Source organism: Fragaria vesca, linkage group LG2 (assembly GCF_000184155.1).
Source record: "Fragaria vesca subsp. vesca linkage group LG2, FraVesHawaii_1.0, whole genome shotgun sequence".
NCBI lineage: Eukaryota > Viridiplantae > Streptophyta > Magnoliopsida > Rosales > Rosaceae > Fragaria > Fragaria vesca.
The window spans coordinates 16,031,077-16,056,136 of record NC_020492.1 but is presented as its reverse complement, the minus strand read 5'-3'; the positions used below and the strand labels follow the sequence as shown (position 1 = coordinate 16,056,136).

Sequence of the window (25,060 nt, the reverse complement as noted above, 5' to 3'; positions counted from 1 at the left end):
TACTATATATATATATATATATATATATATATATATATATATATATATATATTCCTTTCTGTATGGGGGTCCCTATGTATCTTCTATAATTCCTTCTACCTGGTGAAAGCAAAACCAAGGTTCAATCACTTCAATGTAAGGCATGGATACAATGCTCTTACGCCACATGAACTACAATTATTTCAACGACTACATGTATATATATAAAGGCGCGCACCAAAATCTTTTTAACTCAATAATAACCAAAATTGTGATGCAAACAACAGTACTCCCACATTTGAGATTAATGGGAGGGGGGGATCACAATTCACATGTCTTGTTTCTCAATTTTAGGAATTATAGCATAGTGGATTTATTTGTTGAAACAGTGACTGTGTTTGCGAAGAAAGCTGGGTTTTGGTACAGTAGTTCAGGTAGAATTGTGGTACCTTGTTTCTATAGCCACATAATTTGCTCCCCTGGGACGTACTTTAATCATGCTCGCTTGCTTTTCTTTTAGAATTGGAAACACAAATCATGGTGTCCTCCAAATTCCAGAAGTTCTTGTTGAAGTCAACCAATAATGCAGATAAAAGATAGAACCTTCTAGGTCAACGTAAATCCTGCATTATTGATCCTCAAAGCATATTCAAAATGCATGATCCTATTTGATGCAACACTGAAACAGCTAGCTAGCTAGTAAGTCATATCATGATCTTCATCATCGTACGTATATTTGAAACGATCATCAGTTGTCACTGTCATATCAGTCAGTATGTGAAGCTAATAATGCAGTGATCGTAGATTTGTAGTACTCGATTATATTGTAAGACGATAACTAGAAATTGATGAATGGCTCACAACTTCCGTGTTATAATTAAGCCGCAGACTTGTATTATTGAGAAATGCTGTAAGAGATGGTTCTTCTGCAACTTTCTCCATTCTCCGGTATCATTCTCATAGTAATTAGGTAACTACTTGATCGGAAGTTCGGAACCGTCTTCTATTTTATTACAATTAACTTGAAGATTGTTGTTTATTTATCAGATAGTAATCACTAATCAGAAGACTAAAAAATTTCGACTTATTGATTGATTGCATGAAAACTTGACCTTAATCTTTGAACGCGATTTAAAGTGAACAGTTTTGATCAACAGGCAACCTTTAGGTCTGTGGAGAAGGTCTTTTACATGCATGTTAGTGTGTCTATGTATATGCTTTGTAAGAGTACGCATTTGCAGATAGGACATCTCCAAGTCACCCTTGGCTAGCCTTTCTTGAAGTCAACCTCTACTGAGTTTGAAGTAAACCAGAGCATATGCATCAGTGCGCTGTGCATGCATGAGTGATCGAGTTTCCATTGTTGCTAAATAAGAAAGCTTCCCCATTTCGGCATGTTTCGCCTAAACAGCTTGAAACAGGCAATAAGATCTAGCAGAAGATGGCATTCGTAGTTAGGCAGGGTTCTCATTGGCCCTTTGGACTCTTGTGGGCAAACACCTTGAACCCTAATTTGGATTTTGGAGTGGTTCCTTTTAGTTACCATATCCATACGGAAATCCGAGAGAGACCAAATTAACAATCAGAACCGGCCGAATCAGAATCCTGATAGGAGCAATAATTACATTCAATTATTCTTCCACTTGAGTTAAATCATGGATATCTTGGACATGATTGTGCATTTCACCAAAACCACAAGTTTTGGATTTTATGCTGATTCAATCATCGAGTTCATAACTTCTTCACCGTGTAAATCCCATTATTAAGGTTAAGTGGAATGTAAAACAAATATTTTAATCCAAGCAACATGGATGAGTAGCTGAGGAAGTTCCGAGATAAAGCAAAAGAAGTTAAACTTAATCGATGAATTAGGATTGTAATGTCGTGGAGGTTTTGTCTAGGAAGGGTATAACTTGAGCAGGTTTTTTCTGAACACAAAGAAGATTGTCTACAACTCTACATGCATTATCTATATGAAGTGGGATATCAGATTCGATATACCAGCTAGCCATGACAAAGGCATGGGACATAAGAAAACCAAAAACAGAGAGAAAACAATGGAATTTGTCAACTCTTGACACAAATAATTAGCATTCACGTACATTTTTGCTTATAAATTTTGTAGTCTTCATGTTAATAATCTATATATGATTGTAATAAACATTGAACAATATATAACTAACTCCCATCCAAAAATGTATTTAATAATTAAGTGACCACATTTATCACGAATCGTTGTTAATTACGATCATAAACTAGCATGTCTACTCTTTCTGCATTTTTATAGTTTGCTGATGTACCGATCTGATTCTCCAAAACTAATATGAGTAGTGCATATATATGACTCCCAAATTTTAAAGCTGAAAGACGTACGCATGTGTTAAATATGAGTAATAGAGATTAAAGAAAACCTTTTATTCATGGGGATCGAACTACTGTATATATTAGTCACTACTGCTGCGCATGCAGAAGTTTGTTCCTCCGAGCGGTATGTCAACGGCTGTGTTATACAACTGTTATGTTTAATATTTGGCTTCCATAAAATTAATGAAATTATAAGTGGGATTGAAATTAAGAACGGTGCGTATCCCACTAGAATATAGAGCATAGTTACAAAAACGTGAACTTTATTTTCTCTAAGACAACTGATCGAAGGAACTTAACCCAGTTGGATACTTGGGTATAACTAGATCCCAGAATTCCCAGGCTCCCAACTCGATCCGTTCTAATGTGTTCTTTGTAGAAAAGTGAAAAATGATGATAAACTTTTGACTATTGGTAAAAGGCACAGGTTATGTAGTAGGTAAAGACTAGCTAGCACAAACCATAACACAGACTAAACATCATTTTATACTTTTCGGAATGTCTCAAACTTTTTGACAGAGGCATAGAGAATAATAGATCATTACAGTACCCCTCCGGCTCCTCGTTGAAAAAGACCAAATAGCTCCACGCAAAAAGAATATATAATTACTAGATGCTACTTACAATTGTCTGTTCTAATTAAGAAAACATTGATCAACAATATTGACACTGAGCAACATTATTGACAAGTCTGAAACCTAAAAAAGCTCATCATCAACTAATTATTTATCTTAGGTATTCGATCTGTATTCGAACAAATCGAGTCCTCGAGCTCCATTCCTCTTCTTAATAAATCAATTGATGATTTGTTTTATTGGTTGGCTAGCTAGGCTTATCTAGTTCAATAAATCATTTTGTTAATAAGATTGAACATGAAGGGGGGCAATTATGTGATCAGCTCAGCTTGATGGACTTTCTTCTTCGAGATAGATAGCTAGACATAGATAGCTAGACATAGTGTGTACACTTTAGAAACCTTACTAGTTGTCCAATTTGTTGTCTTATGGGAACCTCGATCATATATCGATCCGTGACACTGTGCCAAACACAAACTTTTATTTCTTTAGTTTTGCAAATTAATAATCCTATCACGGGTTGTTCTCGATCGATATCTAGCTAGCTGATCAAGTTTAATTTGATACTGATGATCGAACTATCTCTCAGTAATTATCATTAGTATATATGTACGTGGGCTTGGTCTTTCTAATGTTGAAAAAGTGTGACTCAGATTAGAGCCATTTGGAATCTTACATCAGAAACGTGAAGAGTTATCCTTAGATTATAAGGAATGGTACCACACACATTAATGCCGAGGCCTTTTCTGTTAAAACTTCATACCCGTTTCGCATCTGGGTAGCTAAACTGGGGACAATATCAGCATTTTTGGACCCGTGTGTGTGTGACCATCGGGGCTTGTCGACCACTTCCACATAACATCATAGGTTGACATGTAAATGGACCGGATCTTGATCCGGATCCGCTCCGGATCCGTGATTTTTAAACGGATTTGGATTGAAAATTAGATCCGTTTATCCGTTAAGAACCCTGATCGTTAACCCATTTATTAAACGGATCGGATACGGATTGAGATTGATCTGATCCGTTAAGGACCCGGATCCGTTTTAAAATAATTAAATAATATTTTTATAAATATAATATCATTGATAAATATTAAATAATATAATAATTATTTAGATAGCCTAAACGTCTAAATTGCGTCTAAAGTATGATCATTTTATGAAGTTAAAGGTAACTAATGTCTATATTCTTGTTATGCTCTTTGCTAAATACATTAGCGGTTTAGTATTTTGAATATATTAGTTTATTGTCAAGGAGTATTTTGGCCATGTAATTCGACTTTTGATATAAACTTTTATTTTGTTATAATATTTCATTAGTGTTTTATGAAAATTTATGATAAACAGAAATTATTATTTACAATTTGAAAATATTTATTATTATAAACGGATCGGATTAACGGGTCGGGTATCCGTTAACCCGCCGGATCCGGATTTGGATCTAGCTATCAAAAATTCGGCGGGTAACGGGTCGGATCCGGATCCAAAATTTCTATTACAGATCCGGATCCGGATCTAAGTCGATCCGCTCCAGATCTAGTCCATTTACAGGTCTATTCATAGGACATCGTTGAATAGTTGGTAGCTAAAGACCACTACAACTTAATCACCAAAAAAAACAGAAACATGGAAACATAAAGGTATATGATGATACCTCTTATCGTGACAATAAGCTAGTCACCATGCATTTATCGATCTTGTGGTGTCTTTCAGAGACTTCTAATGGCCGCGTTAAGAACTGACCGGGGTTAAATATAACTTGAGTAGATCTTAAGAGATCCAAGTGCTTAATTAGATGAAGAGCCATTTGGAGTTGCTTTTTTGCTGGGGACAAAACTGTATATACGAGACTCTTTTTGGAGAACTAGCTAGTACACTATATCTTCTACTAATAAAGGTTTCTCGAGCGCGCTTATAATTATTGTATTATGCTTTCCCCAACTAAAAGTAGAATATTGTGCTTAATTGTTAAAATTAACAAAATGTGCTAAGGGTAATCTGAAGAACACTGATTGTGAAAATAACAGTAAATCAATAACCCAACTAATAAAAAAGACTGTTATTAACTACCAATTGATTGATCTCTAATTTGACCTAATATAAAGAAGAACCATATTCAATACGTGGGAAAATGACCTTCTTGGGAGGTTGATTAGTTAGTTATGCATGAAGATTTTTCTAGGGTTGAGTCAGGTGACCCTGTATAGGTCAAACTCGATCCAAAACTTTCAAGAAGCCGTAAGACATCAAAATTGGCGGGGAGAAAGTAACAAGTAGTTCTATCTCTATCTATATATCTATGCAGCTGGTTAAGGTAAGATAGCGTTTCAAACTTGATCGACGTCCTTAATGCACTGATTGAGATTGAGACTTGTGAGCCGGCCAGCTAGAGAAATATACCATTCATATCTTTAGGTCAACTGCCGAACTATGTGTACGCTCATACATTCCACTGCTCCATCCGCTGTTTACTATACAGTAACGATTTTACGTTTTATAAAAGGAATTGAACATTCAGAAATCAAAACGCTTCTGCTTTCCTTATTCTCTATTTAGTTCCAATGATTGGAAGTATACAAAATGCTTATGTATTCATCTTCTTCTTGAAAATTTATAAAGAAGAGGCTAGCTACTGTTCTATATGTGTGTGTAGCTGTATATGACATATGCATTTGCTAAAAAAGCGAACAAAGAAGTGATGCAAGCAAGGAGGTAAGGATCTGCAAAGTGGGAATATAAAGAATGATTACCACCTGCAGCGTAATCCAACTTTAGGGATTTGGCTCGCCGAGTCGACCATGACTTCTGTATCCGCCACGAAAGATCGAACAAATGGTAGGCATTGATATTCCATCAGTTGCAAACTGTGAACATGCACTTTACGTTAATCCAGTCAAACTAGAAAACGAGTTTACATGTTTATGCATATGATGGAACTATATTCGCTTCAAGCAGAGGACTTATAGACTTATTATGCTTAATTAGTAGAGTAGTAGATGAGCTGCAAAATATATATAGATGTTGTATATATACATATGCTTCCGGGTTTCATGACAGAATTGTTGAATATAGATTTCTAGAAACAAAGATATTAGTAACTCAGGTCACTCTCTTCGATCATTAGAGTAGGGAGAGACTCTTAAGTCTTACATGTTGATTGTGTAAACAACGTACAGTAACTAATAGAACCTCTCATTCAACCTTTTAATTAGACTATAAATTACGTATGTTCTTATAAATTACATAATGCTTATTTTCGGAGATCGCTCGATCATCTTTGTAAATGTTCTTGTAAAAACACGGATTGTTGATCAATAGGTCTAACAATCTTAATTTTCTTTTGCCATATATGCCAATGACAATCTTCTACAAGAGAGTGAGATAAAATAGCATTTTCTATCAAGCCAAATGCTCTACTTACATTACTCTTACTTTTGATATTTAGCTCCTATTTGTAATTAAAGTTGCTAAAAAAACATGCAAAATCAGTACCAAATCCATTTTAAATCTCTTTTTGGTCAAATCCCTAACTTAATTAGGTCTATACTAATTAGAGAACGATCAATTCTATACCCTAACTAATGTAGGTCTAACTTATAATTAGAGAACTCTCTAACCTCAACTATGTCGATCAATTACCAACAAACAACGTACTGTCAAAGAACTAATCAAACTCCTTAACCTAACACTTGTCAAGCAGAACCTCATATCCACCCCAGTCCAATCAAACTCCCCCACGTAGGAATCTCATGCCACAGTGGCAAAACATGCAATTGGCCTGCCATGCATCAAGGATATTAGAATTAGAAAACTTCATGAAGAAAAAGAAAAGAAAAAAAAAAAAAAAAAAAAAACCTTACAAATACGTGAGCTTCCTGGATTTTGCCTCTTTTCTTTAGAGGAGTGAACGAAAATAGAACACAATAGAGCACGAGGTGTGCAGCTCGCATTTTTTTCCAAAACTCAAATATAGAAATTAAAAATGATCTAACACTTGTAACTTGTAAACGTGTCCCCTCCTTCACTAATTCAAATGGCATGGGTCCTCAAACGCACTCTCAAAAATGAAAATAATAGTGGATCATCATCACCCTCGTCCTACCTCTCCCACACCGTCCTCGAATCCAACCTCTATAAATCTCCACAACACTCGGCTTCTTCTCTCACTCTCCACACCAAGCTATCTGCTCACACTTCTCCTCCACCTCCCAACTTTCTCACCCTTCAAGTCCCTCCAAACTTGTCATTTCCAAAACCGCGACCGTTTATCTTTGCCTTAGTGCCAAAGTCATTTTTTGCTATATCTGCTCGCATTTTTTGAGTAGCCGAGAGAGAGATTTATTAATGGGAAACGTGGATTACGTGTACCCTTCGGCGAATGTGGAGTCGTCACGCCGGGTGGCGATTCCGCCGCCGCAGCCGTTCATCACGACGCTCAAGAACTCCCTGAAGGAGACGTTCTTCCCGGACGATCCTCTCAGGCAGTTCAAGAACCAACCTGCTTCGAGAAAACTAGTCCTCGGGATCCAGTATGTGTTCCCCATCTTTGAGTGGGCGCCGCGTTACACGCTGGACTTCCTCAAGTCCGATCTCATCTCCGGCATCACCATCGCCAGCCTCGCCATCCCTCAGGGCATCAGCTACGCCAAGCTCGCCAACTTGCCTCCTATTCTCGGTCTCTGTATGTATCATTTCTCATGTTGTGCCGGCTTTGTTTACTAAATGATGCCGCAGAGTTTTACTCATTGAATATCACGTAATCTTATAACGTGTTGTAATGCTTAATGCAGATTCGAGCTTTATTCCACCATTGGTTTACGCCATGATGGGGAGCTCTAGAGATTTGGCTGTGGGAACGGTGGCCGTGGCTTCACTTCTCACGGCTTCAATGCTGGGAGCTGAGGTCAATGCTACTGAGAATCCCACTCTCTATCTTCACCTGGCTTTCACGGCGACCTTCTTCGCCGGAGTTTTCCAAGCTTTGTTGGGTTTGTTGAGGTAAAATAGTCACTAGTTTTTTTTTTTTTTTTTTAGAAAAGAAATAGTCACTAGTTATTTACGGCTAACCTAACATGTAGAACTAGTTTCTTCTATATATATGCGTTACCTTACTTAAGTAGAAGGTTAAGAACAGTGAGTTCACGCAATTAAACACAGAAAACGATAGAAAACGATGACATGTATCTACAGGTTTCCTGGGATTTCTTGTCTTCTACTACTCAAACAGTTTTGTCTTCCACCAAAAAATTAAAATTTGGACAGATGAGATTCGTTCAGACTTCACACACACAGTCGTCCTCTAATTTGTAACGAATACTGGAAATTAAACAAAGAATCTTTCAGACATAGACCGATCCAATCGCAAGCTTTACAATCTAATAAGCTGTCGGATAACTTTGTAAAATACATTACCGATTTTGGAAAATTTAACATAACTATGTGTTCAATTTGATTTGCAGGCTTGGGTTTATCGTGGATTTCTTATCACATGCAACCATAGTAGGGTTCATGGCGGGGGCAGCCACGGTGGTGTGTCTTCAACAACTCAAGGGTATTTTGGGGCTAGAACATTTTACTAAAGGAACAGATATCGTGTCAGTTATGCGCTCTGTCTTCAGCCAAACACATGAGGTTTGTAATTTGTTGTCATTTCTCCTAGAATACCCCTTTCTAGCCTAAGAAAATTTAGAACACTCCTCAAAAAATATATCACAAATATCAAACTCCTATATATATGTTCAATCTCAATAATTGAAGTAGGAGGCCTGACATATATATATGCTTCTACTTTAGTGATAAAATTGGTGTTATTAGATGTTTTCAATTTTTCATGAGTCACAACTCGTTGTTAAATTTTCAGTTATATTTACGTGATTGTTATATTTTATTATGAGAAGTCTGTATTTATACGTTTCAATTATAAAAAAGTGTTTGAACTCTTGTCTATGTCAAACCGATACAACATTCTTTAAGAAGGTTAAGGGTCATTTCTTAAAATCTAGAGTCTTTCAAATTGAAAAGGTGACCATTTGGTGAAGTAACCCTAGTATTGGTCTTTTGGAAAGTATAGCTAAGCAAGAAAGTATATAATTTGTTTATACTATTAGTTGTTTAGGCTAAGGAGGTTTGATTAATTTTGTCTAACAATGATATGTTGGTTGTTGCAGTGGAGATGGGAAAGTGGGGTTTTGGGATGTTGTTTTCTCTTCTTTCTTCTCACCACCAGATACTTTGTAAGTGAATCGAAACCCATATCTTGCACTTTCCCTTTGTTTATTCATTTCAATCAGATCCTTATTCCTTTAAACCTACTGTCATGTTTTCATTTCCATATTCGAACAATCAATTGATTTAAAAAAAAAACTTCTCATGTCACGCAACTTTTAATAATATGCATGATCATGTAGCTAGATTAGTAGATCCAATTAGTATATTGTCTTAATCTAGAAACTCTCATGAAAGTTACTCGGAACCTGCATCTAACTTTTAGACACCCTCAATTTTCTTGGGTTGGTTGGAATCAGCTTATGTCATGAAATTCTTTGTTTCAACTTTCAACCTTAACCTGCTCCCCCATCCAATATAGTAACCCTAAACTTTTCCAAGATAGGACTGTCCTAGTTGAACCTTGTTAAAACTTAAAACTATACTCTATCTTTAACTAATTAGCTTAATTGGTTCTAATATGTTGATAACGTTGGAAATATGCAGAGTCAGAAAAAACCCAAGTTCTTCTGGATATCAGCCATGGCACCTCTGACATCGGTGATCTTGGGAAGCGTGCTGGTTTATCTCACTCATGCTGAGAAGCATGGAGTTCAAGTGGTGAGTAAAAAACAAACTCAACAACCGTCACTAGAGTCCAGTCCGGTCCGGTCCGTGATCACCAACTAGGGCTAGTACATCCCGTGTATATAGATTTTTACGGTCAAGGACCACCGTTAAACCCAGACCACCTCCATGCACAGTGTCTTGTAAAGTCGTTTTACATTATTTGTAGCTATGGTGAGCCCCCACCATTAAGGCAATAATAGTGTTGGGTGATTGGATAGGGGGCCCGAGATATTCTATGCCGTATTTGCCCAATCCTCAACGACAGAGTAGGACTAGTTCTGGTTGGTTGGTGGGTCGTCGGCGCCATAGAAACCTTTTCTCCTTTTCTTTTTATTTAGTATTCTAATCTGGAGGAGTAATTAATAGGTTTTTAACTAGTTTTACCCATGGATAATTTTTCAGATAGGAGAGCTGAAGAAGGGGTTAAATCCTTTGTCTTTCGGGGATCTTCTGTTTGTGTCACCTTACCTGTCGACAGCTTTCAAGACCGGCGTCATCACCGCCATCATAGCTCTCGCCGTGAGTATCAATCTTCTTTTACTATGTGATTAACCAGCAGCAGAAAGTGATCAAGTAGTTGATTGGTTCTAGTTAATCAATTTCTTTGCTAATTGATTATGTGCAGGAAGGAATAGCAGTAGGGAGAAGCTTTTCAATGTTCAAGAACTACCACATTGATGGAAACAAAGAGATGATTGCTTTTGGGATGATGAACATTGCGGGTTCCTGCACTTCTTGTTACCTTACTACAGGTATTGATCAATAAACAATTTTTTCTTAACTTACTTCACAAGAAAAGTCCATATACACGTATATCTTTGTTTGCTACTTACATCTTACATTGAATTGAAATGCAATTTTTTCAGGGCCCTTTTCTAGATCAGCGGTGAACTACAATTCAGGATGCAAAACAGCAATGTCGAACATTGTGATGGCAATTGCAGTAATGTTCACATTGTTGTTCCTCACACCATTGTTCCACTACACTCCACTTGTGGTGCTTGCAGCTATCATCATAGCTGCAATGCTCGGTCTTATAAAATACGAGGAAGCAATCCATCTCTGGAAGGTTGACAAGTTTGACTTCGTCGTCTGCATGAGTGCGTACTTCGGCGTTGTTTTTGGGAGTGTCGAAATTGGCCTTGTGTTAGCGGTATGAAAATACAACCCAATCTAACACTTGATCTTCAAATGAAGGATGACGATTTCATTTTCTAATTAGTCTTTGTGCTTAATGTGCAGGTTGCTCTATCAATAATGAGGGTACTGTTGTTTGTGGCAAGGCCTAAGACTTTCATGCTTGGAAACGTTCCAGATTCTTTGGCTTATAGAAGCATGGAACAGTACACAAATGCAAGCAATATTCCTGGAATCCTCATTCTTGAGATTGATGCTCCTATTTACTTTGCCAATTCCAACTACTTGAGAGAAAGGTAATTTTATCACCCAAGTAACTTCAATCTTGAAATTTCGTCGGATATTATAGTGAAGCTAGATATTGACCCAATGCAACCCTTGTGAATGTTTCAGGATTGCAAGGTGGATTGATGAAGAGGAAGATAGAGTAAAAGCCGCAGGGGAAAGTAGCTTACAATATGTCATATTGAACATGGCTGGTAAGTGTGCTTGATCAATTCATTGGTCTCTAGGACTCTGGTTTGATTGAACAAAATTTTGAAGTAACTGATACCTAATGTTTTTTGGTTTAAATTACTACAGCTGTTGGTAACATAGACACAAGTGGAATAAGCATGCTTGATGAGGTCAAGAAGATCATTGATAGAAGGGGGCTTAAGGTACAGTTCTATCCAATTTGTTTCCACTTCTTTCACTCAAAATTTCCTTCCACTGCTTAGCTTACACCTTCTGTTTGATATGTTTATAGCTCGTATTGGCAAACCCCGGGAGCGAGGTGATGAAGAAGATGCACAAGTCAGAGTTGATTGAGAAAATAGGTCGGGAGTGGATTCATTTGACTGTTGGAGAGGCTGTTGGAGCCTGCAATTTCATGCTTCACACCACCAAATCCGACCTCGTAAAAGAGAAATCTGGGGCATGGGATAAGGTCTAATCGAGCTGAAAAATGATGTGTATCAGAAATTAGCAACATATATATATATATGCGGCTCGTTGAATCAAAGAGAAGTGAGTCTCATTTATATGCCTAACTCGATCGATGCTGAAGTCATGAAGTCACTGTTGGAAGCATCCCTTTTTTCTACTTCCAACATATGTATTAATGTATATCTTATAATTAATGAAAATTATATATGAAAATTATCTGTCTCAGTTCTTACTCAGTTGTATGTTTTATTACTCATTTCCTAGTGATAAAGTCAGAATAATACAAACACTAAAATAAGCAACTGCTAGCTAGGCATGCACAGATGCACTGGTACAGAAACTAGTGTTTCAGAAATAAACCCTCAAAGTTTGTAGCACAACATGCAGAAGCACCTCGCCTTCAAAGGAAAATATATGATGTTAGCAACTCGAGCACGTAATTATTGTACATAAATAAGAACTTCAACTACTACAGACTAGACACGGTCAAGTTTTTTCTGTATTGGTATATAACATATAAGACTCTAATGACGCCTAAAGTTGCAGACGATGAACAAGACTCATCAAAGACAATAGTAAAATATCAATCAAAAAAGTTAATAGTAAAATAAAAATATATAGAATGACTTTGTAAGATATTATAATTTACGATCGGAGACTTTCGAAAACTCGACAAATCAAGTATGAAGACAATAACAACAACAACTGTTATTTCTTCTCTATTATTGCCAATCTCTCTTCCTCTACTCAAATTCTATATTGAGAAACGGAAAAAGATAAACATATAATTGTAGACACTCTTATGAGTCTTTTCAGAATTCAGAAAATAAGACTCACTACACAAACCAGATTCTATATTCTATAATATATGTTCTAAGATATGCATTTTGCCATTTGCATAATCTATTGGGCCTATGCATGTGTGCAGATTTGAATTGTTGGTTCATCATGTATTGGGCCACAAGTTTATTGCTTCAAAAGTTCAGTGTCAACCTCCGCATCACTTTCATTCATTCTCTTCCCAAACCAAACACAATTCCGACACAACTCTCCAGCTTCACCTTCCCTCGGTGTTCAGAATCTGAATTCCCTTCAAGTTCAAAGCCAACCGGAAGTTTGGGCTGTCCTAAACTGAGCTTGATGGCGCCTCCCAAGAAATCAAAGAAAAATAAGAAGGATGGTAAATTGAAGAAATGCAAGAGCTCAAGTGTGGCTCCAGTCGAGCCTACAGCTCCTGACTCTGAGTGGTGGGATAGTTTCTGGCAGAAGAGTTCTTCAAAACCAGGTTAATGTTTCAACTCAATTCACTTAAGCTACTGTGTTCCCTGTGTTTCACTGGATTGCATTTACAGCATTTTAGATTACTGGTTGTTTTGATCAAATTACAGATATAGGGGACTTCTGGATTTGTTTAAATTTGGTTTTGTTGTGCCAAAGCTATGAAGCATATACATCAGATAAGAGGTGGTGGACTTTTTTAGTATAGATTTATTGGTTATTGGAAATCAGAAAGATTCAAACTTTGAACTCTGCGTTTTGTTTATCTGACATGATCATTATGATGAATTGTGATGAGAATTCAGACAAGCTCCAAATTTTGGATGTACTGAAAATGCATGTGGAAATACTGAGTTTTACCTTCTTTTAAGAGTAATTTGCTTATTGATTGAGTTTTAATAGCTGTCACCCATCATGTATTTTACCTTCTCAAAAGAGGAAGGTGAGAAGGGGGAGAAGTAGAGACTTTATAGTATTAGTTATATTATGGGATTCTCTTGCTTGAGTTAAAAAAGATGACTATTTCCGGAGTCCAATTTTCAGTGTGTTGCACGTCACTTTTTAGTGGGGAGGAAACAGGTTGCAGTTGCCATGAGAAGGTTGGTATTAGCCTATTATTAAGGGAAGAAAAATTGAGATGTGATTTTTAAGAAAATGATATATATGGGAGGTGGACAGAATCAGATTTGGGGAGACATGCTCACACGAATTCAGGCTTAGCTTGTTTTGTTTCTCTTAAAGTTGATTTCTGTCTCTGAACTTTCCCTGATATATGAACTTTCTTGTTGTAATTTAATTGTGCAGGCTCTTCACTATGGAAAGATGAGGAAGAAGGATTTAAGCATTTCTTTAGGGTCTCTAGAAAAACTTTTGATTATATCTGTTCCATTGTAAGAGAAGACCTTGTGTCGAGGCCACCATCAGGGCTCATCAACATTGAAGGGAGGCTTCTTAGTGTTGAGAAACAGGTTGCAATTGCCATGAGAAGGTTGGCATCTGGTGAGTCTCAGGTCTCAGTGGGAGCTGCCTTTGGGGTTGGCCAGTCCACAGTTTCTCAGGTGACTTGGAGATTCATTGAAGCATTGGAAGAACGTGCAAAGCACCATCTCAAGTGGCCGGATTCCAATAGGATGGACGAAATTAAGTCTAAATTTGAAGCATCTTTTGGATTGCCCAATTGCTGTGGAGCCATTGACGGTACACACATAATAATGACACTTCCTACCGTTCAAGCATCAGATGATTGGTGTGACCCAGAGAAAAATTACAGCATGCTCTTGCAGGGAACTGTCGATCATGAGTTAAGGTTCCTTGATATTGTGACCGGTTGGCCTGGGGGCATGACACTATCTAGACTATTAAAGTGTTCAGGACTTTTCAAGCTCTGCGAAAGTGGAAACCGTTTAAATGGGAATGTTAGAACTTCACCTGAAGGAGAGATCAGAGAATATGTAGTTGGTGGGATTTGCTATCCTCTCCTCTCCTGGCTCATAACTCCTTATGAAAGCAGTGGCCTCCCGGCTTCTTCTGTTTCTGCTTTTAATGCCGCGCATGAGTCTGCAAGGTCTCTTGCAGTAAGGGCATTCTCTCAGTTAAAGGGCACTTGGAGAATCCTTAGCAAGGTTATGTGGAGACCAGATAAGCGGAAACTTCCAAGCATTATCTTGGTATGTTGTTTACTCCACAACATAATAATTGACCGTGGAGATATATTACACCCAGATGTTGCTTTATCTGGTCATCACGACTCGGGATATGGAGAACAATGCTGTAAGCAAGTTGATCCATCGGGGAGGACTATGAGGGAGAACTTAGTTAAACACTGGCAGCGTAGCAGGAAAACAGCTGCATCAGACTAATGCTCTTTTTGTGTTGGAAACCTGGAGCATCTTCGAGCAACGCCATTACAACTTTACAAGTTATTATTCAACCATTGATATTGTTTGGGGAGGAGTTAAAGCTTGTAACCAAGAAACTGTAACTAGTCTCTTAAAAGCTATACCAGGAGCTCAGGAAGGAATAATTTTCTGCTGTCATAGTGTCATCTGCTCTTTCTTCTTTTCCATTTCCTTTATTATTGAAGGATACCTTGGGGCAGTTACTGAAGATTTATTGTATATACTTTCGAATTCTGGTAACATCCAATTTTCAGATTTCTCAATACACCCATTGTGAACTTCTTTCAGTCCTTGGAGCTTTGCCTTTCCATTTAGCACTTCACATGAAAACAAGACAAAAGTCCCTATCTTCACGTCTTGATCTGTTTAAACAAGTCCCACATCGGAAGTGTTGGAAAGAAGTGACGACTTGAGCATGTATAAAAGAGCACCAACGAGGACGTTGCAACATACTTACCTGGACGGGGTTATTGGGCGATCAAGAAGGCCCATGGCCTAGGTTGGTGACCTCCATTGCACTTAGGAGGGGTGCCATCCTATGGTCTTCCATACGTGGAAGAGCCAACGTCATAATTTGTTCCTGAGGGGGCTTGCGTTCGCGCAGCCCCTACCAATTCCCAGCTCAATTTTTTTTTTTTTTTTTATCTCTTTTTTTCTTGAAATTCCCTGTTTCAACTTTTTAGCTCTATAGAGCTAAGAACTGGTTACTGAAAACGAATATTGCTTCTTTGTAACGAAAATGCCAAATTCCTTGATGAATAACGGAGCAGAAAATACAAAGCTGCGGCAAAAACAGGATACACTCGCTAAAAGAAGAATAAAAACTACTTTAAGAGTGGGTTTCTTTGATTAGTAGATAGGACCTGACATGTACAGCAGGATCTTAAAACTAAGCAAGACCCAACTAATCCTCTCTATTGAACAGTAACTCTCTATAAAGGGAAGAAAAACTTATGGACAATGAGACAAGTCTAATGCCTCGTTCTCATTACTTTATACTACACCACTGGCTCATCAAATCTCAATCTCCCTTTGTTGGGGGCATGCATGCACAAAAAGGAGCCTTCTTACGCTTTGGGGTTGTGGCGGTTGTTCTGCCAGAATAGAGATAGTCCCGCAGAAGAACTCTTGTCTTCCTCTCCTTGATCCTTGTTGACCCTTTGCTTTCCTTTTCACCGTCGAGCTTCAGTAGAAGAAATTGCAGTTTCTGTACCTCCAACTGCAGTCGACCGATTTTCTCTGACCCTCTTTTTGCTTGTTCCGAAAGTCTCTTTCTGCTGACACTCCCACTGTGATCCGGGACAATCCCAGAATCTCCATTAGGAGGAGACACAAAATCATCTTCCACACTCTTCATCAATTTGTTATTGGCATCAAACAACCTAGTGATGGCTTCTTCAGCTTCATCCAGCTGCTCTCTAACAGTACCAAATTCAATACCTTTTCCCTTTTTGGTCCTCTCAGTAATTTCCACCTTCTTCTTCAGGTCTTCCACGGTAATCTGAAGGTTTGTCAACTTTTGCACATCAGAATCAAGTCTTTCCAGAATCTTTCTCTTGTTGCCTTCTTGACGGGGTTCAGAGAATCTCTTCGAGATCTCTAATTTGTCAATGCTATATTCTTTCTCAACCAATGATTCTGATGAGGGATATTTGTTCTTGTGTTTCTTTATTGCTTCAGTCTGACTGTGGTCAGTCGGTACAGTAGTTGCCTTCTGGGCCTTGCCAACCATCAAATCAATGCTGCCATCCTGGTCAGTGGTCTTCCATAACTCCAGAATCTGAGGATCAGGCTCTGCGGTTTCTCTCCTGCTTACCCCATAGGATGAACACTCTGATATCTGATCCAGAATGATGTCTTTTGTCAGAACTTCATTCCCTGATTCAGAGATTTCGGGCTTCTTGCCGTCCCCAAATCGTTTAGCTTCCTCATTGGCAACAAGATGGCTTTCCTTTTCTACCATGGCCTTTTCTATAGCTTTGATTCTTCTTTGTAAATCCTGTAATTCTGAAATGCCATCTGATACTGTGTCAATTTGATGTCCATCTGTTTGAGACCTCTCAGCTTGCATAAGGGCATCCTGGACATAAGTGAAATATAAATTATTAATATCAAATTATATTCAAGGTAACATACCAAAGAACTACTCATAACAAATGAGAATAATAAGGAGATTAATCCATGTCCAGCTTCAAACAGAAACCACTTTACTTTCTATTAAACTTCCTTAAGTTTTTTAGTCTGAAGTAGCATCATATTTTTGTGAAATACATTAAGGCCCTGAATAATATATTTGTATGAAGTTTTAAGTTTGAACCAAATTGATAAAAACTCATGACTGCATGGCTAGATTAAATTTGAACAGATCATATCATTAGTTTAGGAGATAACCAATCTAATACTGCTAACGCGCTGTGGATAAAAAACCAATATAAATGGAGGAGGCTGTAAGTTCCATTAGAAAACAAATAGAGGATAGAAGCTTATTAATGGATTATCACTTCAGTCTCAGAAAACTTGGAAGTTAAGTATATTAACAGAATTGAAAATTACCTCCAAGGCTCCAATGTCAAGTTTATGAGATGTGGTGGTAATAAGCGAATGATTCTCAAGGGCTGTTGTACACTCCTTCAGAGAGATGACAGCTGGGATATAGGCAGCCAACTGAGCTTGTAGCTCTCCATTTTCATGCTCCAATGTGCCAACTCTTTCTTTCATTTGTTCATTCTCCAGGGCCTTGGAAATGCTTTTCTCTTCAAGGATCTGATAGGCTTCAATGAGCTCACGGATCTTTCCTTCAAATAACGTTTCACGAATGGAGGAGATCTGCAGTTCTCTGAAGAGGGTGGCAGCCTGAGCCACCCACATTTCAATCTCTTCTCTTCCCGCTTTTAGTTCACTGATCAACCTTTCCTCCTCAATTTTTGCCTTTTCAGCTTCTTCATGCGATTTTGACAGTTCCACCTCCAACTTCTGATTCACTTCACGGAGGCATCCAATCTCTTTACTATGAAGGTCACTGTCTTCATGTAGCTTGAGAATTTTCTTCTCTTGATCTTCCAGCACCATCTTCGCATCATCACTTTTAGCAGTCAAATCCTCCACCAGTACATACAGCTCTTGTTTCTCATTATGTAGCTCATTGATGATCTGCCCGGCTACCAAAAGCTCAATCTCCTTTTGAGACAAACCATCCTTTGCATTTGCAATATCACCATTCAATTGATCATTCACAGATTTAACCAATTTCAGCTCATCCTCTGACTTACTTAATGACTCCTTGAGATGTAAGTTTTCCATCTGTATAACTTCCAACTGCCCCTCCAATATTCTTACCTTCGCTTTCAGGTCATTATTGCCAAGATGAAGCTCATCATAATTGTGACTGAGCTCTTCCAGTTCCAGTTGCTTTTGGGAAATAATATCATCGAAAACCAGGGAGAGGTTACTATAATATATTGTTTCAGCAAACATAACACATTTATCCTCCTCTAGGTTACGTGTCTCTTCCTCCAAATTTAAGACCGTCTTTTTCAAGGATCCTTTATATTCAACCACCTGGCAATTTTCTTTTTGTAGACTTCTGTAAACGCTTTGCAAGTCCAACAACTGCTCGTGCAGATTATCTATTTCGGTCCTCAATACTCCCTCTCTGTGTTCTCCCTCCACTACTTTCAAATTCAATTCTTCATTCATGTCGTGAAGTCTTTGGGCGCCACTCTGCAACACCAAGAACTTTTCAGACTGGGTCCGGAACTCATGGTCAAGAGTGTCTCTTTCCCTCATAAAACAGTCCGCCTCTAGTTTCAGTTGGGCAAGCATTGCTACGAGAACAGAGTTCTCAATAAGCAACTGCTGGTTTTCATCACAACTTTCAGCGAAAGAATTTTGTTTGTCCTGAAGTTTGACAAGTATATGGTTAAGGAGTGATTGGTCTTGGTCATCCTTTTCTGCACACCCCAGGTTTGCATCAATGTCAACAGTCTTCAACACCTGATACAGCCCCATTCTCAGTGCTTTAAGTTGCACAAACAATGACTTAATCTCCCTCTGTTGTTCAAGTTTGCCACGCTCAAGGACAGAAATCAGCTTCTCTGACATTGTGGATGCCCCCAAAAGCTTTTGACGCTCAATCATGAGGGATAAGTTCTTTTCTTCCAGATCTTCTACACATTTCTGCAGGACAAAGATTTCAATCTGTGCAGTCACAGATTTGTCTTGTTCCTCTTCAAATTCTTTCTTCCTACATATACCCTCTGCTTCAAGACCAGAGATCTTCAGTTCCATATCAGCCAACTGGGTTTCCCTTAACTCAACAGAACTGGCATGATTTTGCTTCTCAGAATCTAAGCATACATTTAGTTCTTCCACTTTACAAAGTGCGGAATCTCTTTCCTTCTTCAGAACAGAGAGCTTCTCTTCTATCTCTGCGTATCCTTTCTCCAGATCTTCAAGTCTTGAACGAGTACTGCCCAACTTCAAAATTAAACTCTCTCTCTCAGTGATCAGACCAGTCTTCTCATTACCAAGCAATAGGCATGATTCTTCTAAGCTCTTTGATTTTACACTCAAGCCTTCCAGTTCAGCATTGGCATCAAAGAGAGAATTCTCCAAAAAGTTGTTCTTCTCTAATGATTTATCTAAATTCTCAGTAACAATCTGCAACTGGTAAATCAGGGTGCCATTTTCAGCAAGAAGAGTACCTTTTTCTGCCAGAAGAGACTGACATGATTGTTCTAAATCCTTTACCTTCCCTCTAACCCCTTCTAATTCAACATTCAAATCAGAAAGAGAGTTCTCCAAAAGAACATTTTTCTCCTGAAGTTTCTGCATGATTTCCAACTTTTCCAACAGTGCCACTTTCTCACTTTTCTCTGCCTCACACGTTTGTTTGAGCTGTAAGTTTTCATCTTGCATCTCCTTCACAGATGACCCAATGCACACTGGATCCATGCCAACTGAGTCCACCTGCTCTAGCATAGCTTGGTGTTTCTTGTTCAAGTCACTGAGTTCCTCTTTCAGACAGTATATCTCTTGCTGAAGAGCATTTCTTTGGTCCACTCGAAGTTCAACTTCCTCTTCAAGTTTCTTAATCGTTTCCCTCAAGATTAAGATCTCATCTTGCAGATCTTTTATTGAAATAGATGAAGACAAATTGATCTCACTTAGGCTCTTGTTTTCCTCCTTCACCTTCTGGACTTCATTATCCAAACTCTGACTTCGTGCTTCCATGTCCTTTAGAATCAGATTTCTATTCTGGAGCTCAGCTACGAGAGATCTAAGTTCCTCCTGGGATTGGGAATGTAAATGCTGCAGTGTTTGGAAAGCAGTTTCAGCCTCCAAAAATCGTAACCGCTCTTCTTGTATGCAAGCCCAAAGCCTACCCAACTCTTTCTGCTTCTCTGTAAGTTCTTCACCTTGAGATTGCATTTGCTTCACTGCAGACTCCAACTCCGACTGCAGATTCTGATTTGAGTTTACCAGCAGAAGACACTTTTCTTCCGAATCCTTTAACTTCGCAATCCCATCATCTATCTGAGAGTGTAGCCGTAGCGCTTCCTCCTCGGCACGAGAGATCTTATGCTCAAGATTAGATATCGTTTCCAGGCATTGCTTGTACTGGAGAGCAGCAGCTTCCTTCTCTTCAGTTAAATTGGCAACTGCTTGCTTCAAGGATTCAACTTCACATTCAGCTATTACAGCACGCTCATTAGCCCTCTTGGCCTCCTCCTCAACATCCAGTAGTTTCTCCTCCAGATTCGATATCTTCTCCAGACATTGTTTGTATTGTACAAGTGCAGCTTCTTTCTCAGATGCCACCCTTTCAAGATCTTTCTGTAGTGATTCAGATGCAAATTCAGCTTTGCTAGCTCGATCATTGAGCTCTCCAGCATCCTTTTGGGCACAAGAGATGATGTTTTCCAGGTTAGAGATTTTGTCTAAGCACTCTTGATACTGAAGAAGACTAGCTTCCCTTTCAGCCTCTAATTTGTTAAGTGCTTCCTTTGTGGTTTGAACTTCAGCTTCAGCTTCACTGGCTCGTTCATTGAGTCCCCTGGAATCCTCTTGTGCACGAGAGACTTCAGACTCCAAATTAGATAATCTCTCTAAACACTCTTGGTACTGAAGTAAGCCAGCTTCCTTTTCAGCTTCTAGTTTAGCAAGAGCTTTCTTTAAGTTTGATATTTCTGTCTCTGCTTTGCCCACTCGATCATTTTCCAACAAGGCTCGAGTCTTGAGATCATGGCCATTGTTCTGCATGCTGTGTTCTTTTGCTTCAGCATCAAGGAAGTTGAGGCCCCTTTTCGCCCTTCCTTCTCCCGATCCAAAGAGATCATTCAGCTGTTTCAAACCTATTCGGCTGGTTCCAGAGTCAGATTCTTCACTAAAAGCTCCATTCCTTTTGAGAGCATGGAAATGGGTTGAGGAGGACAGTCCCAGAGCATCTTTTTGTAATTCATCAAAGTCAAATAATGCTCGTATAGGAGCTGGCATCTCAGGTGTTCGGGGATCAGTCTCACTAGCAGAGGAACCTGCAGGTGAGTCATCTACGAACGGGACTTGGTTAGGAAACGCCTCTGCCATCGTTCGATGAGCCTGGCGCAGCGCCCCAGTTGCATGGTCATATCTTTCAGCTAACGCACGGTATGCTCGGTAGAACTCTTCAACCAATTTCATGAGTTCTGGCCGCTTCTTGTAATACATTTCTGCCCTCCTAGCAAAGGAATCTGCATCTTCTTCAATCAGTTTGATCATGTGTTTGACTTTGGCATCCATATCTGTACAATAAGTTAAAACAAAAGCTAATCAAACATCTTTAACATATAAGGTAAGGGGAAGAGATGGAACAACATTGGTGATAGATATAATACACAGAACATAAAAAGATAAAGCTAGAACCAGAACCATGCATAGGGTGAAACTATGATATGTGGATAATGATAAAACAATCAGAATCACCGATTTTACAAGCCTGTATGATCACATTGATTTTATCGTGCAGTCAACAACAGTAAGGAAATCCTTGAATATGTATTGAGCTCTTCTCTACAAACTTCCTTAGACAAGTACCAGATCCAGTTTCTTAGTCATTAAACAAACCAAGATGCCCAATGGATGACAAGAATGGTAAGAATGCATCTCTGATCTAATATTTTCCTGTATGGGAGAAACAGAAACATGCCAAATATGTAATGCAGTATACAAAATCAACTATTTTACGAGACGGCATGTAGAATTAACTGTAACTCCACATATATGAAAAACAACATATCTTAGCAAGTAAAGCATGCCGATCAAAATTCCAAACTGACCACAATTAAACATGTACCTGTAAGATTTTCCTTGAGCCATCTTGAGTTTTTTGGGCTTATGTGGCTGTCCCACCACCAAGAATACATGCGTCTAGAATCTGCTTGGGGCACAGTCGCCATAACTCCAGCCAATATCAGCACCACCGTCGCTACTGGTGTTGCAGTAACCCAAAACCAACGAGTAAACTCAGCCTCAACCAGCTTCAAACCACCAAATCTGTAATCCTCTACTCAGTTCACCAAAATCCAGAATCAAATTTCAGATCAACCAAAACCACATGGTGGACAAGATCAGATTCTTAAGGAATTGGAAGAAACGCAAGTAAAATACCTGATCAGTAAAACTCAAGTCCAGAGTCGTATACTAAAATTGACTGCTGTCTTCTAATTTTCTACAAACTGCCTGATCAAACACAAATCCAAACGATCAGACTATTATAGAATAATTACAAATCCACACTTTCATTTCAACCACAAATGTTCATGATCATACATAAAACACCACACAGAGAATTAAAACCAGCTAAAACACAACACAATTCAATGAAATGAACAAAAACAAAGGAACCCAAAATCCAAAAACAAAAACAAACTCCATGGGGACAAAGATTAAACTCCAAACAAAGCACCAAAGCACAAAGTCAAACCAAAACTCACATAATGCAACGGTTTTCATCGATTCAGAAACAGTGAAAGCTACAAGAAACGGATCAAAATACAGAGTCTTACCCAGAAACAAAAACTGAAACAAAGCAACATGAGCTGCTTTAGGTTTGGAGAGGGTCACCCCATGGCTTGCTAGATCGCTAGGTCTCCTTGTCAAAAGTGATCTCTCTGTTTCTCTCCCACTGGGGTTTTACTTTGCCTTTTTATGTTTGGTGGGTTCGCTACTACTGGCTGTCTTTCAAGAAAGAGAACAAAAATAATCAAAAGTGAGAAAGAAAAATAAAATAAAAAATAATCAACGGCAGCAACATTAATGCTTTTAATTTAGTTTTGTATTTCGGATTTTTATTTCCTTTTTGGTTTTTTTTGGTGGATTATTTTGCAATATCAGAACATTAGTTTCTTTATTAGTAGATTACGGAAATGCCCTTGTGGTTAGGATCTCAAAATTGATTTACCTCGGGTTTGGTACATTGTTTTTGGAGTCTGATTTTTGTGCAATGTTTTTGTAGGATTGTGTTTAACGAGATTACCATAAAAGCTTTTTTTTTTTTTTTGTCAAGCATTGTTTTTTCTTGGTTTGTTCATGTCTAGGTTGCCTCCCTCATATGAAGAGTAGATAATGACCAGGATCCCATTAGGCCATTAAACTATTGTGAAGAATAGATCCAAGACAAGAAACATGGTTGGGTGTGACAATGCTAAAGTCTTGTGTAATAATATCACCAAAGCCATGCTTGGGTTCGACTCACCGTTGTAGGATTGTAGGAAAAATATATTGTGATTTGCATATACTAAATATCAAGCATACATTCGTCCAAAAAATTAAAATATAGTTTCCATTTGACAAATGGAAATCGCTTTACATATAATATACCTTTTAAATATCTAAAAGTTTATAAAGAACAAGAAAAATTCCAAATATGAAAGGCTAACATCAAACTCTTTTTTTTTTGTTTTGTTAAATTCAACATTAGTATGTACACAATAAATGAAGCGAGTGACGAAAATTCGAATCTTTAATCCACTTATATATGTGTATGCAACTATGATGACAAACCGGTGGCATGCCCAAACCGACATTCTTTTACAATTTTATATTAGTATGTCATCATTTCTAAATTCACTAGGAGCTGCCGATGCCTTGAATCTCTCTATAACACTAGCTGTTGATTAATTTAATGGTTTTTGGATTAGTGAATAAATGAGACAATATTTGGAAGTTTGGAGCACCACCTTATTTGGTACTTACTGTCACGTAATTGTGATTAAGATGCAAGGGCTTTGTGGTAATTGTGGCGATATGGGAATCTTGTATGACTTGGGAGTTGGCAGAGAGGACACGGTGTCAAGTGAAAGCACGAATTAGAAAAAAGAGAGAGAAAGAGAAAGGTGGCGGTGGGATAATCGAGGACGGTCGGCAGCCTTCATTTGTCACGCGACTATGAAAATTCTCCATGTCATTTTATACACCAAATAAACCACGTGTATTTCATGAAAGTCTATACTATACCTCGCATGCTACATCCTTATATTTTGTTGTATTAATTATGTACAAAATCTTATAATTGAGATAAAATCAGTCGAGAAGGATTTACGATCTTGTTTTTACTCCTGCATTTATCAGGTTCGGTAAATAAATTAGAGAGCGAAGTTGGTGAACCGATACGAGGGGATTGGTAGGCAAAATGATAGGTCTGAAAGTTTATCTCGCATTCTCGTGAAACCTGCAAGTAGAAGCACACCAAGAGGAGATGAGTATTAATACTGACACAATAAAGATGTTAGATAAAAGAGAACCATTATCTTGCATTTGGCCAGCAAAGGGTGAATTGAAATCTGTGTGAGATTTTTCATTGACGTGGAAGTCGTAAGATTACATATGTTATTGTTCACTTAGATAATATTTTATGATTAGCTCATACATGATCCATATTGCATGTATGATTTCGTAGTTCCATAGAATAGAGTATTTATTAGTTTACGATGTTCTAAAAGCATATATTTGTTTTTTTTTTAGTGTCTAATTATACGGGTTGTTTTATTTAAGTGGTGTACTCGAGACACAAAAGCAATGAAATTAGGT

At 38.2% G+C, this 25,060-nt stretch overlaps 3 protein-coding genes across 3 annotated transcripts; 2 read left to right on the top strand and 1 right to left on the bottom strand.

The window, feature by feature from the left end:
* The first annotated feature begins 7,104 nt into the window (after window positions 1-7,104).
* LOC101305326 (sulfate transporter 3.1-like) lies at window positions 7,105-12,054 on the top strand. The gene is made up of 12 exons (XM_004290579.1): window positions 7,105-7,602; window positions 7,712-7,919; window positions 8,381-8,552; window positions 9,089-9,154; window positions 9,633-9,746; window positions 10,158-10,274; window positions 10,381-10,507; window positions 10,622-10,908; window positions 10,998-11,188; window positions 11,286-11,371; window positions 11,475-11,551; window positions 11,641-12,054. Exons 1-12 carry the CDS (start codon window positions 7,266-7,268, stop codon window positions 11,824-11,826), a joined length of 1,968 nt encoding a protein of 655 aa, XP_004290627.1. The 5' UTR covers window positions 7,105-7,265; the 3' UTR covers window positions 11,827-12,054.
* Window positions 12,055-12,959: 905 nt separating this feature from the next.
* Window positions 12,960-15,132, top strand: LOC101308256 (putative nuclease HARBI1-like). The gene is made up of 2 exons (XM_004292532.1): window positions 12,960-13,104; window positions 13,902-15,132. The coding sequence occupies exons 1-2, from the start codon at window positions 12,960-12,962 to the stop codon at window positions 14,954-14,956; spliced, it is 1,200 nt and encodes a 399-aa protein (XP_004292580.1). The 3' UTR covers window positions 14,957-15,132.
* A 587-nt stretch (window positions 15,133-15,719) lies between these two features.
* Window positions 15,720-23,182, bottom strand: LOC101305028. Its single transcript, XM_004290578.1, has 5 exons — window positions 23,038-23,182; window positions 22,640-22,711; window positions 22,326-22,535; window positions 17,549-21,774; window positions 15,720-17,075 (listed from the first exon to the last, which is right to left on the bottom strand). Exons 3-5 carry the CDS (start codon window positions 22,426-22,428, stop codon window positions 16,017-16,019), a joined length of 5,388 nt encoding a protein of 1,795 aa, XP_004290626.1. The 5' UTR covers window positions 22,429-22,535; window positions 22,640-22,711; window positions 23,038-23,182; the 3' UTR covers window positions 15,720-16,016.
* Window positions 23,183-25,060: the final 1,878 nt, after the last annotated feature.